This window comes from Sparassis crispa (genome assembly GCF_003851025.1).
Source record: "Sparassis crispa DNA, contig_000007F, whole genome shotgun sequence".
NCBI lineage: Eukaryota > Fungi > Basidiomycota > Agaricomycetes > Polyporales > Sparassidaceae > Sparassis > Sparassis crispa.
In genome coordinates this window covers 24,330-37,756 of record NW_020939754.1, presented here as the reverse complement: position 1 = coordinate 37,756, position 13,427 = coordinate 24,330, and the positions used below count along the sequence as shown (strand labels likewise).

General features: G+C 57.4%; 5 protein-coding genes across 5 annotated transcripts; 2 read left to right on the top strand and 3 right to left on the bottom strand.

Moving 5' to 3' along the window:
- Positions 1 to 111: 111 nt before the first annotated feature.
- On the bottom strand, positions 112 to 1,554 carry SCP_0800130 (hypothetical protein; the record flags this gene model as incomplete). The annotated part of the gene is made up of 6 exons (XM_027760608.1): positions 112 to 177; positions 236 to 421; positions 477 to 1,048; positions 1,108 to 1,321; positions 1,395 to 1,447; positions 1,503 to 1,554. The coding sequence occupies 6 exons, from the start codon at positions 1,552 to 1,554 to the stop codon at positions 112 to 114; spliced, it is 1,143 nt and encodes a 380-aa protein (XP_027616409.1).
- Positions 1,555 to 1,868: 314 nt separating this feature from the next.
- On the bottom strand, positions 1,869 to 4,792 carry SCP_0800120 (Uncharacterized permease; the record flags this gene model as incomplete). The annotated part of the gene is made up of 24 exons (XM_027760607.1): positions 1,869 to 2,044; positions 2,104 to 2,246; positions 2,306 to 2,408; positions 2,463 to 2,587; positions 2,644 to 2,655; positions 2,720 to 2,803; positions 2,857 to 2,869; positions 2,932 to 2,948; positions 3,002 to 3,121; positions 3,175 to 3,205; positions 3,273 to 3,325; positions 3,378 to 3,416; positions 3,470 to 3,565; positions 3,620 to 3,712; positions 3,766 to 3,819; positions 3,871 to 3,883; positions 3,939 to 3,963; positions 4,019 to 4,026; positions 4,077 to 4,111; positions 4,166 to 4,174; positions 4,236 to 4,271; positions 4,323 to 4,370; positions 4,418 to 4,644; positions 4,700 to 4,792. The coding sequence occupies 24 exons, from the start codon at positions 4,790 to 4,792 to the stop codon at positions 1,869 to 1,871; spliced, it is 1,653 nt and encodes a 550-aa protein (XP_027616408.1).
- A 514-nt stretch (positions 4,793 to 5,306) lies between these two features.
- On the top strand, positions 5,307 to 6,707 carry SCP_0800110 (UPF0676 protein; the record flags this gene model as incomplete). Its single annotated transcript, XM_027760606.1, has 8 exons — positions 5,307 to 5,381; positions 5,439 to 5,549; positions 5,600 to 5,686; positions 5,746 to 5,772; positions 5,825 to 6,169; positions 6,229 to 6,379; positions 6,436 to 6,527; positions 6,579 to 6,707. The coding sequence occupies 8 exons, from the start codon at positions 5,307 to 5,309 to the stop codon at positions 6,705 to 6,707; spliced, it is 1,017 nt and encodes a 338-aa protein (XP_027616407.1).
- Positions 6,708 to 7,506: 799 nt separating this feature from the next.
- Positions 7,507 to 11,588, top strand: SCP_0800100 (hypothetical protein; the record flags this gene model as incomplete). The annotated part of the gene is made up of 20 exons (XM_027760605.1): positions 7,507 to 7,562; positions 7,619 to 7,790; positions 7,848 to 7,974; positions 8,029 to 8,141; positions 8,205 to 8,527; positions 8,580 to 8,688; positions 8,746 to 8,765; positions 8,821 to 8,904; positions 8,964 to 9,366; positions 9,420 to 10,027; positions 10,083 to 10,122; positions 10,186 to 10,245; positions 10,315 to 10,371; positions 10,423 to 10,440; positions 10,494 to 10,586; positions 10,652 to 10,719; positions 10,775 to 10,996; positions 11,056 to 11,230; positions 11,288 to 11,460; positions 11,516 to 11,588. The coding sequence occupies 20 exons, from the start codon at positions 7,507 to 7,509 to the stop codon at positions 11,586 to 11,588; spliced, it is 2,994 nt and encodes a 997-aa protein (XP_027616406.1).
- Positions 11,589 to 11,980: 392 nt separating this feature from the next.
- Positions 11,981 to 13,237, bottom strand: SCP_0800090 (Deoxyribonuclease Tat-D; the record flags this gene model as incomplete). The annotated part of the gene is made up of 6 exons (XM_027760604.1): positions 11,981 to 12,282; positions 12,338 to 12,422; positions 12,478 to 12,691; positions 12,744 to 12,785; positions 12,836 to 12,845; positions 12,901 to 13,237. 6 exons carry the CDS (start codon positions 13,235 to 13,237, stop codon positions 11,981 to 11,983), a joined length of 990 nt encoding a protein of 329 aa, XP_027616405.1.
- Positions 13,238 to 13,427: the final 190 nt, after the last annotated feature.

Below are 13,427 nucleotides of genomic sequence, written 5' to 3'. Positions count from 1 at the left end.
GGAAGAAATACACGTAGATAGAACTAGGTACTGGAGATGATAGAGACATTGAAATGCGACATGGACAACTAGGCTGGACAGGGACGACGGAACACAAGGGTGCGCTCGCGACTAGTCGTCGCCAATTTTGGGTGCGAGGTAGTATCGAATGAAGCCCTGGCCAAAGTCGTACGACACCTGCGCGTGGAAGCGTCAGCATTAACGCTGATGCGGGATGGACGAGGCAAGGACTCACGAGCAAGGGCACGTCGTTGCTCATCATGAGCTGGACGACGTTCGAGAGCGAGGTGCTCTTCGCAAAGTTGACTAGGTATTTCAAGCTAAACGTGAGCGTCACCGTCTGGTTCATCTCGATGCGCACGCCCTCTGGTGGCGCCCCGTCGTCGTCGCCCTTCTTCGCCTTTTTCGAGGGCTTGCTCTTCTGCCGGAGGGTCAGCTTAGACTGAGGTGTAGCCGCACAGAGCCGGAGAGCATACCTTGGCCGGCGCCCGCTTCCGCTTCTTACCCGATTCCGAGCCCTCCTCGTCCTCGTCCTCAGCTTCGTTGTCTTCCTTCGGCTGGAATTCCTCCTCGCCCTCGTCCTCGTCGTTCTCGCCATTCATTTCGACGTCCCCGTCCTCATTTTTTACCTTCTCCTTCTTAACCTTCTTCTTTGGCTCGCCCTCCTCGTCCTCATCGCCGTCCTCCTTCTCCTCGTCATCATCCTTTTCCTTCTCCTTGTCCTCCTCCTCCTCACCATCCTCCTCTTCATCATCGTCTTTATCGCGCTTCGAGGACGAGCCCTTCTTCTTAAGCCCGGACGGTGCAGAGTCCGTCTGGCGGAGGAGGATGTTGCCATTGGCGGCCTCGCCGTCGCTGATGAAGCGCACGCCCTCCTTGGAGACCTCGATGCGGACGGACTCACCGAGCAGCGAGAGGTCACGCACGATGCGCGCGAACTCGGGCGAGGGCATCGTCACCCGCGCGTCGTAGTCCGTATCCGGGATACCGAGCGTGTCCGAGTCGATGTCCATCAGCTTCATCTCGTACTCGGCGATTCTGTCAGAGTCTGTGTCACGCGAGCGTCGATGTGGGTGCATGGAGGAAAGGGAGAGAGACGGGACGCACTGCGGGCCTCGTAGGTGAGGCTGAGGATGTCGGCGTCGTCGGCCGCCTTGAGCGTGACGACGTCGTCGTCCTTGGCGCACTTCAGGACCTTGGTGAGGGAGACGAGGTTGACGCCGAGCGGCATCGGCCGGTCGCAGCGGTAGCGTTTGAAGCCTGAGGCATCGAGTCTGACGGCGACGAGCGCGACGTGGGAGTTGTCCATCGCCTGGAGTGTCTGCGGCGAGAAATTGGGTGAAAGAATCGGGTAAGACGTGAGAAAGGCAGGAGAAAGGGCGAGGAGGACGTACGATCGCCTCTTCGTTGCATTCAAAGTTGGCATCGGCCACGAGCTCTTTGATGGCTGCGACGACGCGGTGAGGTCAGGGGACGCCACCACACTTAGATGCCGTGCTCACCGTCGAGGAGACGCTTCAGGATGGCGGCTTCGGAGAGGCGTGCTTCGAGCATGGCTGTGGAGGTGACAAAGGGAGGGACGCGTCTGGTGGAGGAGGGAGAGAAGGCAACACTCGACGCGTTCTTCAGGCGGAGAATAAATTTGGACGCGCTCGTCACGTCACACCAGACTGTCACGCAACACACGCGACGTGGCGCCGCTGCCGGCCCGCGAGACTCACCTTTCAGCTAGTAAACTGAGGACATCCCTCAGACTCTGACCAGCGCGTCGTACAGAATGCAATGTGAAGTATAAGCAAAGTAGTTGGTCTAGTAACTGTTCTACAAAACCATGATTAACGACGCAAACAGCACAACTCCAAGACACCTCAGTTCTTCGCGGGCAACACCCCAATCTCCGCATCCACCTTCTCCTTCTCGTCTCCAACACTGCCAGTGCCCACGCTCGCCGTTCCCTCGTCATGATAACTCAAGCCGAGGCCGAGGCCCGGCGGCGGCGAGATCCAGCAGATCAGCCAGAACGCCGTGAACGACACCGACAGGCCTGCGCACAGCGTCAACAACGCACCAGGAAACGGGAGACGCGCACGAGGGGGGGCTCACCGACAAGGAACGTGATGTGGAACGTCCGCACCCACCCGTTGTACGCCGCCGGGTTGCGCACCGTCATGATCATCCCCGGCATCGTCGGGAACACGCCAATCACCCACGCCACGAGCGCGCGCCAGTTGAACCCGTGCCAGTACCTGCGCCGGCCCACATCAGGATCAGGATCAGCGCATCAGGGGAACGGGGCGGGGCGCACCAGTAGATCGAGTCGCTGTTCCCGATGTAGCAGTCCTCCAGCTTGATCACGCACCGCCGTACAGCGAGGTAGTCCGAGAGCAAGATCCCTGTGAATGGTGCCACTGCACCGCGCAGCGCATCAGTACCCGTCACGCCGCACCAGAGGGCACACGCACAGAAGATGCCGAAGCCCGAGAGCACTGTCAGGAACGTCGACGCGTTAGAGAGATACTGCCACGGGTTCGACGCGAGCCCGAGCGCGGCGAGGAGGTACGCCCCACGCCGGATGTTCATGTACTTCCTGCACGCGTGCAGAGCGTAAGTGTGCATGTGCGGTTAAAGCGAGGCTGAACTTACGGTGAGAGGCCTCTGGTGGTTATCGCGGTTAGCAGTCAGTGATGGCGGTAAGCGGGGGGGTCACGAAGGGGCTCACGCCAAGTCCATGCCTGCGCTGACGGAGTTGAGCACGATGCTGATGCCCAGCTGTGCGCAGACGCAGCCGAGGCCGGCGAAGAACCTGTGGCGGCCGGTCAGCGAGCTCCGTTGCAACCGAGAACGAAAGCGACTTACACTCCTGCACGGGCTAACGATGACGAAAAATATTAAATCAAAAGTGGTTCTCCGCTGTGATCGATTGGCACTTACCGCGAGAAGAATCGTGACTGAACGAATCGTCTCAGCCAGCGCAGCAGAGCTCGCAAAGAAGAAGACGCACTAGAAATCCTGCAGAGCCGCAAGAAGCTGGAACGGCTCCCAAATGAGCCTTCCCGTGATCTCCTTCGCACACGACGTGACGATGATCCCGACGATGGAGCACACAATAATGCAGAACGGGCTGCGGACCAGAACGTCAGTCGGAGAGGACGAACAAAGTGGATCGAGACTGACGCGGCGAGGAGTTGCGAAAGCGTCGGAGCATCTGCGAGACGACAAGATGGCCGTCAGCGCTGAACAACTCAGACCGGAGGCTACGCGAAGGCACTGACATGGGCGATTCGCGTAGCGCGTCCAGTCGCTCTGGCCAAGCGTTCCGCCGCCCCTGCGCGCATTCGTTAGTGATCATCCGCTAGCGCTTCCGCGAAATTACCCACCAGGACCCGAGGACGGAGGTAATGCCGAACATCATAGCCCTATTGGCATCGTCACAGCGAGAGTCCAACATAATGTCGCAGGGAAGACGCACCATCCGATGCTACCGTTCGCCGGAGTGCCTTTCTGCGTGAACAGCGGGCCCGCGCTGTGGGTGTTCGACACGGCCCACGCGAGTAATCCGATCAAGCTGTGTACCAGAGGGATCAAAACGCGTTCACCCTACAGCGAGAGAGTCACTCACGTGCCAGCAAACATGATCGAGGAGACGATGAACGGCCTCTGGAGTTTCTCGGGCGGGATGCGCATGATCGAGATGAAGAAAATGTAGTAGATGCTGCGATAACTGGATGTTATACGGCTTCAAGTGAGAAGGGACGCGTGACTTACATCATGCCGACGAAGTCCTTGGTGAGGAGGGCGCCGTCCGCCAGGGTGTGTTTCCTGTTAAAACCCATTCAATACTGACATGCGAAGAGCGTTTGACAGACGTACATGTGAGCAAAGCCTAGCAAGAATCTTGTCATTTACAGACGCTACACGCTGTAGTGGGACGAACGTACCTGGGATTACGGCGCCAATGGTGACCTAACACACAGCAAGTCAGTTATCGAATCTCCTTCATGGAGCAAAATGCTCGTACAGCCATTGCTACAGAGCTTGTCAGTCCTACGCGCCGACAAGAAATAAAGAACACTTACCCTGTCCTCCCCAGTATGCTTGAAGGCCGTCCCAGCTAGAATCCATGACATCAGGTCAAAATTCGAGAATGTAGCGAGACATGTCTCACAAGATAGTCCTATGACGATGAGCAGAGCGTCAGATGGTCTTGATCGTGAAGAGGGCAGGAAGAATCTTACGTGAAAGATCGTATAAGAATCGGGAAATACGCTCCTCTGAAGGGTAGAGTAAGTTTCCATTCGGAGTCTTCAGTAGGGAAGACGGACCTCATTCCCCAGCTGAATCGCGACGCGACTGTGAAGCCAATGTGGTGCCTACGGAGTCATAAGACGCATATCAATGAGAAAACGCCAAAACGCACCTCTCGCCCATCCAACCGCAGGAGATAGACAAGAAACCAGTGATCACCGAGCCGACGACGAGCGCGCCGATGGCCTGCTGGGCGGTCAGGCCGTACGCCAACATGGTACTACCGCTGGTGTACGCGGAGATGCAGAGGCCACTGATGCACCAGTAGATAAAGTACGACCAGATGGCGTACGTGCGCCGCTCGGCGGGCATGGGGATGAGGTCCCTGTTCGTCCAGTGCTAAACGTTCGCGCAAAGTTAGGTTGGCCGAGAGAGACGCGTCGGACAGACTGACATCATTCTGGTAGTCCGCGTCTTTGTCGATGGGCACCTCGATGGCCTTGAGGAACCTACGCATGGGGCTCTGGGACTCGGCGGGGACAGACATGTCGACTCGGAGGACGAAGGCGCTGATGGATCTGCGGCCAGGTTGCGCCAGAATGCATGTCGCTTAAGTAGAGACGCTCTGGAAAGGGCATATCAGGACTACATGGGGGTACGATAAGCAAATTGGTAGATGGTAAAGAGACGTGACCAAGATCAGAAGCCTACCAGTGCGAATCGAGCGCTCCGCCAATCGGCTTAGGTTGTTCTTGATCACCTTCCGCGTTTGGCTAGTGCTGTAGATGCGTGCATCGCAACCCCGACACCTTCGGAGAGTCCTCCTGTGTGCCATAGACCGTACCAGCGCAGGTCGAGAGGGTGCTTATCTACCTTATAAGTCTTAGCCGTCGCCCTCGACCGCCTTCTCTCTGCAAAACTCTTTTCACTGATCTGCATTTTGGATATTCACGGATCAGCGGAGAACCTCTCCGGCCTACTTCATATTGCGTGTTATCGCCTCCCAGTGCTCTCATTTCCAGGAGCAGCATCTTGCCAAAGTACCGCGTTCACTTGCAACTATGGGATCCGTCCACGATGCCATGTCTTCGCTGCCCATCATCGACTTCGCCAACTTCGGCGATGGTACTTCACCAGTGAGTGTACACGACGCGAGAGAGATCCCTGTGCCAATCTGACGCGATTTCGTGCAGGATGCACGGAAGATCGGCGTGCAGTTCTACGAAGCGTGCCGCGACGTGGGCTTCGCGTACTTGATCAACACCGGTATCCCCCAGGAAAGCATCGCAGAGATGTTCGCATGGGTCGGTGCTGCGCACTCTGCGACCGAGCTGTACTCACCGCTTGCGCACAGTCGAAGAAGCTCTTTGATTTGCCTACTGGGATCAAGCAGAAGGCCCCTCATCCTCCTGAGGGCTCGTACCACCGTGGATACAGCGGTGTCAGTCAACGTCACCGCACCGTCTCACAGAATTGCTAACCGTTACATCTACGGCGCAGGTCGGCGTCGAACAGGTCTCCCAGATGGTTCGGTGACCCTATCGTCGCAGACTTCATTCTACTCTGACGTCCGTCCCAGGTTTTCGACCCCAAGGAACTCGCGGCGATCCGCACGAAAGCCCTCGACTTCAAAGAGTCGTTCGATATGGGCTACGAGCTCGGGCCGCGCCTGAAGAACATCTGGCTCCCCGAGGACGACCTCCCGGGCTTCCGCGCGTACGCGGTCCACTTCTTCGGCCTCTGCCGCGCCTTCCAGACGACGAAGCTCCTGCGCGCGCTCGCGATCGGCATGCCCGGGCTCCCCGACGACTTTTTCGACCAGTACCACGAGAAGGCGGACAACCAGCTCCGCCTGCTGCACTACCCCGCTGCGGCGACGGACGTGTTCACCAGCGGACAGAAGGGCCGCATCAACGCGCACACGGTACGTTCTCCTCTCAGTCCCCCCTGGTTCCGAGCGACTCGCTGAACGGGCGATGAAAGGACTTTGGCACCGGCACGATGCTGTTCCAGGACGACTGTGGTGGGCTGGAGGTCGAGTCGCCAAACGAACCCGGGAAGTTCATCCCCGCTCCGCCCATCCCCGGCGCGGTCGTCTTCAACATCGGCGACTTCCTCATGCGGTGGTCCAACGGTACGTCCCCCTTGAACCCCGTATTCGAACTCTGATAATGCTCGCGCAACGGACAGACACGCTGAAATCTACGCTGCACCGTGTGCGCGCCCCGCCGCCCAAGCCGGACGAGAACGGCATGACGCGCGAGCGGTTCTCCATCCCCTACGTGCGTTCGGTGCCCTGTCTTCTCTCGCACGGCTCACGCGTTGGTGTGCAGTTTATGACGGCCGATCGCGACAAGGTCATCGACTGCCTGCCTGGCTGCTTTGGGCCCGAGAAGCCCAAGAAGTACGAGCCCATAAACGCGGGCCAGTACATCGACATGCGCCTCAACGCGACATACTAGGTTTTCGGTGGGGGGCGCTGAGTGCCTTCGTGTTCCAGGAGACGCGCGACACGGCTCGTGAAATTGTGCATGTTTCCCGTGTAAACCCGTTTCGGCGGTGTGGAAGGGAAAATCTGTGTAACTTGTATCTTTTGAAATATCACAATGAAGTCCCCTAGGATCTGCGATAAGCCTGCACACCGGGTTTGCGGTGAAAAATATCTAAACGCCGCCCCTCCTGTGGCGTCCATCTTGTGGCTGTGGCATGACTCTGATACAGGCACAACCTCGTCACGGGAAGAACCCAGGATATTAGGGTACATTTAAAAGGGAAGACAATCTCAGGCTGAGTTAAAGAATATGAGTCTCGAACAAGCTCGGCATGTAAACTAACGATTTTGTATTACGGGCCTTATCGCGGGGCAGGCTAGCTGCACCAGCCTGGAGGGGCGGCCAGGGGATTTTCCAAGTTTCTGGGGTGGGTTGTAGGAGGGTAGCAAGACGTCTTTCACGCCAAGCCACTCGTGAACAAGTGCCTTTCCGGGCTCGGTACCGACATATCTTGCGCAGATCTGTATCTCGATCGCGGGGGATGTTCAAGTCGCCATGCTGTGCTCACACGACACGGCGGACGGTCCGCCCCGCGTCTCCATTGCTATCTGCCCTTGGCAGAAAGCGTATCTCCAGAGAGACTTATCGATGTGACTCCTTCTCGGCGCTCCGCCCGCTCCTTCTCCACGGCTGATAGATGCAGCCAGTACTTGGAGCAGCGCAGACGACTCTCGCTACTGACAGCGCTCATACCTTCCACACGGCCGCCATGACTCTGACCAGCCCAGTACTCCGCCTCGGTGTTGACGTCGGCGGGACGAACACGTGAGTGCACTACCAGCCACCACTTCTAGTGTATCGTCTTTGACGCCTCGACGCAGCGACGCCGTTCTGCTCGACCTCTCTCCGGGCCCGCGAAGGGGCTCCGTCCTCGCGTCGGCCAAACACCCCACCACCCCAGAGGTCACGTTGGGCATCCGCAACGCCATCCAGTCCGTCCTGAAGCAAGCAAAGGACGTTTCGCACATCCAGGCGCTCTCCATCGGCACCACCGTGCGTGCTCCTCCCATTCGTTCAGCTCATGCGCTGAGATTCATGGATGTCTTGTAGCACTTCGTGAACGCTTTGGTGGAGAGGGACCCGCGTAGACTTGACAAGGTCGCCGTCATTCGTCTCTGCGGTCCCTTCAGCAGAGGAACGCCGCCCTTCATCGGATTCCCCCGGGAACTCAGAGACCGTGTGTAGTTCTACGCCATAGGCTCTTCTTGCATTCGCTGACTCGCACTCCTAGTGCTGGAAGGACCACATTTCTTGCTCTCGGGCGGTCTCCAAATTGATGGCAGCGAGATCTCGTCGGTGAATAGGAAGGAAGTAGAAGAAGCATGCGCAGAGATTCGCAAACAGGTAAGTCGTAATCCCTCTCTTCGCGCCCGACGCTCCATTTCGCCCACCTGAATTTCCGTGCAGGGTATCTCGGTCGTCGCAGTCGTCTCCGTCTTCGCACCCATCGACTTCGAGATCAAGCAGGAGGAACACGTCGCGTCGATCATCCGCGAGCTGCTCAAGGACGTCAACGTCGTCTGCTCCAAAGAAGTCGCGCACATCGGGATCCTAGAGCGCGAGAACGCGTCGATCCTGAACGCGTCTCTCCTGCGCTATGCCAAGAAGACCGTGACGGGTTTCCGCAGCGCTGCGAAGGCGCTGCAGCTGCAGTGTCCCGTGTTCATCACGAGCAATGATGGCACTTTACTGAGCTGCGAACAGGCGGCTCAGCTCCCTATCCGGACTTTGTGAGTATCTCGGGAGACACGAGTGGTTTCCCATTGTCCTGACGCGCTATAGCTCCTCGGGGCCTACGAACTCCATGCGCGGTGCCGCGTTCTTAGCATCTCTGGAGTCCGGACATGCCAAGGGGGAGTCGGCTTTAGTGGTCGATATTGGAGGAACCACGGTAAGCGTTCGATCCCACGCTGGCAATCTACTGCTCGAGCTAACTTGTATGATCAAGACCGATGTCGGTATGCTCCTGTGAGCGCTCATACAATCTATTTGTCTACGTCTATGTCTGACGCGCGAGTCGTAGTCCGAGCGGATTTCCGCGCCAGGCTGCCGCCCATCACGAATTCTGCGGCGTCCGCCTCAATTTCTCCATGCCACACGTCACCAGGTTCGTTCTTCCCCTCTCTCGCGCACCATCACACCGTCCTATTTACGCCCGCAATTCAGCATCGGTCTCGGCGGTGGCTCCATCGTGCAACAGAACCCAGCGACGCAGAAAGTGACGATCGGGCCCGACTCCGTCGGGTACCGCATCCTCTCCGAAGCCCTCGTCTTCGGCGGCTCCATCCTCACCGCGACGGACATCGTCGTCGCATCGGGGCACGCGCAGGTCGGCGAGGCGTCGCTGGTCGGGCACGTCGACGCCGCGGTCGTCGCCGCCGCGGAGGCGCGCATCCGCACGATGCTGCAGAACGTGGTCGACGCGATGAAGACGTCGGCGCAGGACGTGCCCGTGTACCTCGTCGGCGGCGGCTCGATCCTCTCCCCGGACGCCCTCGAGGGCGTGAGCAAGGTCCACCGCTTCCCGCACTTTGACGTCGCGAACGCCGTCGGCGCCGCCATCGCTCAGGTGGGTGTTTCCGCGCGTTTTGGTGCCTAGCTTCATCCGCTTCGCCCGTGCAGATCTCTGGGATCGTGGACTCGGTGGAAGACACGTCGGCCTCTACGGTCCCGCAGGTGCGCGCTATCGTCGAACAGAGGGCTATCGCGCGTGCGATCGCGGCGGGTGCCGATCCTAAACGGGTCGCCATTATCGAGAGCGAGGCTATCCCCATCGCCTACACCCCCGGCCGCTGCCGCTTCTACGTCAAAGCCGCCGGCGAATGGAGCGGCTCGTCCTCAGCCACACCGGACGATTCGGGACTAGAGCCCGTCGACACCGCTGAAACGGTCCCCACTGCGAACGGGGACGCGAAGGCGCGCACTCACGCGGTGGAAGCGCCGGAGCTTGTGACGGCGGACGACGTCCTGGCGTACAAGCCGAAGGTGCAGCGCGGGGAGTGGTTCCTCTCCGAGGTCGACCTCGAGTGGATCTCGGAGGGCTGCTACGTCCTCGGGTGCGGAGGGGGCGGGTCGCCGTTCCACACGTTCCTGCATCTCCGGGAGATGGTCCGTTCTGGGGAGGTCATCCGTGTGATTGACCTGTCCGCTCTGGAACCCGACGCGCTCGTTGGCTGGGGAGGTGGGATGGGTAGCCCCGAGGTGTCGGCGGAGCGACTACTTGGGGAAGAGTGCGTGCTCCCTTTTCTCTTTGTCTTGGGAATATCCATTCACCTATATTGGCAGATACAACGAAGCCACCGATGAGCTTCTGTCCTTCCTCGGGGTAATCTTCTCCGATGTTTCCGGCGTACTCTACTGACATTCACTGACATTCACCTCGCCGTAGATGAAAAAGCTCGCAGCCTTCTGCGCTCTAGAGATTGGTGGCGGGAATGGGATGATCAATGTATGAAACCACTGTTCCACTTATTTTCTCCCGACTAAATGCTTCTGATCAAATTTTTCGCCATCATAGATGATCCCAGCATCAACGAAACACTACAACATACCGTGTATAGACGGCGACTTCATGGTAAGTGCGCCTTTGTCCCGTCCGCGTCGCGACTAACAATTTGGCTATCAGGGCCGCGCATACCCGACAGTAGGTTCAGCAGTGATCTACCCCGATCTCTCCTGATCAGTAGTTGCTATTAGGGCTGGCAAACTACACCCAATGTCTATGACCCGAGTGGAAAGGGCCTCAATTTGCTGCCTGCGGCTATATCCAGCGGTGATGGCAACGTTATGGTATGTGAACTCCCCAGTGGAGCTACGATATCGTCTCATGGCGCCTGGGTGCGTGTCGTGCTCAGATCATGATGAAAGCAAAGAAGGATACCGAGATCGACCGCGCGCTCCGTGCGGCCTGCGTCGAGATGGGGTACGGACCGTGTTCACTTATAAGTCTCCTTCCTGCCGATTAATCCGTTCTCTAGAACCCTTGTCGGACAGGCTCACCGCCCTTTAACTGCAGAATTCCTGGAGACAAGTCTCATAGTAAACACCGTATCGCTAAGCTGGCGCCTCGGGCGCGCTCTCGCTCTCGCGCGGAGGCAGCACAGCATCGCGCGCATCGGCTCCATCCTCGTCGATGCACTGGGCGGGAGGAAGTCGGGCCGTGTGCTCTTCAGTGGAAAAATCACGGATGTGCAGCGAACGTGAGTCCTATATTATGCTGGAACCTCAAGTGCGTCGCGGGTGCTGATTCAGTGACAAGGGTATATAAGGGCCATACGATAGGCAGCGTGCATATTGATGCGTTCGCTGTGGACGACGATCTCGAGGAGGATCCTGAGTATCCCACCGAGCGGTTCTCGGGGAGCCTTGTCATCCCGTTCAAGAACGAAAACCTGTACGCGGAGTACCATCCTGGAGATGGGGCACCTTCAAAGGCGCGTTTGAACCTGGTTTCACTGGAGGATAATATATTTGCTGACATGATTTTCTAGATCATCGCGACCGTACCAGACCTCATTTGTGTGCTCGACGCGCAGAGCGGGGCTGCGCTAGGCACGCCGGAATTTAAATACGGTCTACGCGTCCTCGTCCTCGGTATCACCGCTGCGCCTCAGTGGACGGACACCCCTCGCGGGCTGGAGCTGGGCGACCTGCGTGCGTTCGGGTAAGTTTGCGGGCTTTCTGTGTCACACTGACTCACAGGGCTCCGTGTGCGACAGGTACGACGATATACCATACATTCCTCTGGGGACGTACTCTAAGCCCCGGTCTGTCATCGAGGAGTATAGCTAGCTGCGTACACCCTGTAAGGCAAGTAGAACAATGTAGAGAATTAGAATAAGATAAATCTCAAGAGTGGAAATCGCGCCGCAAAGAAGTGTTGGGACATAAGAGCACTCTGAGCTGTTATCCTGGTGGACTTGTCAACGACAGTATCCAATAGCGCGCGATGGTGTGGGCTGTAGCGGAGGGGTCACTCTTTGTTGCCATCTCTATTTAACTACTTGCCTCCTGGGAAATTATTACGGAGCTATCGTGAGCAGCATAGGAGAAGCAGCATGAACCTGACACAATAACCTACTGTGAGCCTGTCGTCTCCATGTTGTTACAGAGTAGTACCGGGGATGAACCCTTATTTGAGCGTAAGGGGGCCACTCAGTAACAACATGCATGCATTTTTATATCTACACTGAGTACATCCTGCGCGCATTCTCCCTCGCCTCGGACATTACTCGCTCTGTATCCCATTGCTCAGCACCCTCCGCACCATTCGCTACGGTCGCTACGAACTCAGCAGTCCATGGTATCATTGCAGAGTGTGATAGCGGTAGTTTTCCCCTCACATTCTTGAGCGTCCCGTACAAGTTCGATGGCGTCATGAACGGTGCATCTGTTTCGAGAAGGATACGTAAGGATGGACTCGGCAGCCTCGCCATATTACGAATCACGGCAGAGGTGTTGAGGTTCGTCGAGTATGTAATGACACCTGTACACATATTCGTTCAGGGCACACTGTAGCAAAGACAGGATTGTCAACTTACCCGTGATCCCGATATATAGGTTAGGAAAGTGATCTAGCATCCGCGTCGCCCACTCGGGAGAGTCGGTATAGCAATGTATGTGGATCTATCGGCGAGACTAGTCAGACTGCAGATACCTACACGGATGTGGATATACACACCTTATGGTCCTTCGGTACGTGCTCCTTCAATATACGCTCGGTGTCTTCTTCTGCCTCGCGCGTGTGGATTGTCAGCGGCTTGCCAAGACCAACTGCGCGTTGCAGCTGCCGAGCGAAGACGGATCGCTGGACATCTCGGGGTGAATTATCGTAGTGGAAATCTAAGCCAATCTCCCCCCATCCCACGCAACGAGGATGGGACATCGCGTCTACTCTGAGGAAATGCGCGGTTAGTACTGCGAGCGAATCGCAATGGGAATGCGTACATCTCCTTCTCTACTTCATCAGTGTACAACTTGGCCTCATGGCTGCAAATCTGTCAGATAGTCAACTCAGCGTCAGGACGAAAGATACGCACGGATGGACACCTGTCGCAGTACAGGTGAAGCGTCCGGGGAGCGAGCAATGCTGGAGAGGACGTACCCATAACGAACCAATATTCCAATCTACCCCATTTTCGCTCCCTGTCCTCCTCCGTCAAGGCCGAATCTGCAATTTCTCGCCATACCTTCCGCACCGGCGCCTCGCACCAGACATCCACGATCGCCTCTACGCTGTGGTCTTTGTACAGCTCGCGGATGAAGTCGTGGATAGTCTCGTGCTTGCCCGAGCGGTACTTGCTGCGGTAGGATGAGAAAGTTGAGACAAGATGGGTATGCGTGTCGACAATGGCTGGTCCCGAGCCCGGCGTTCTTTCGGGGTGTGAAGGCAACACGAGATGTACCTCGTCAGGCAGCGCAGCCTTCTTGTTTTTGCCCATCGGCGCAACAGGGTAACGGGGATTAGTATAAGATCTGCGAGAGAGAAAGGTGGGAGTCGGCCAGCAGCGAGAGCGGAAGCAAGACGTCCGTGCGCTGATCATGAGCAAGTTTACTGAAGCTTCGACTGATTCGAGTCATTTGAGCTTCATTTGAGCTTCATTTACACGAGTACCAACTGAGTCTCCATTC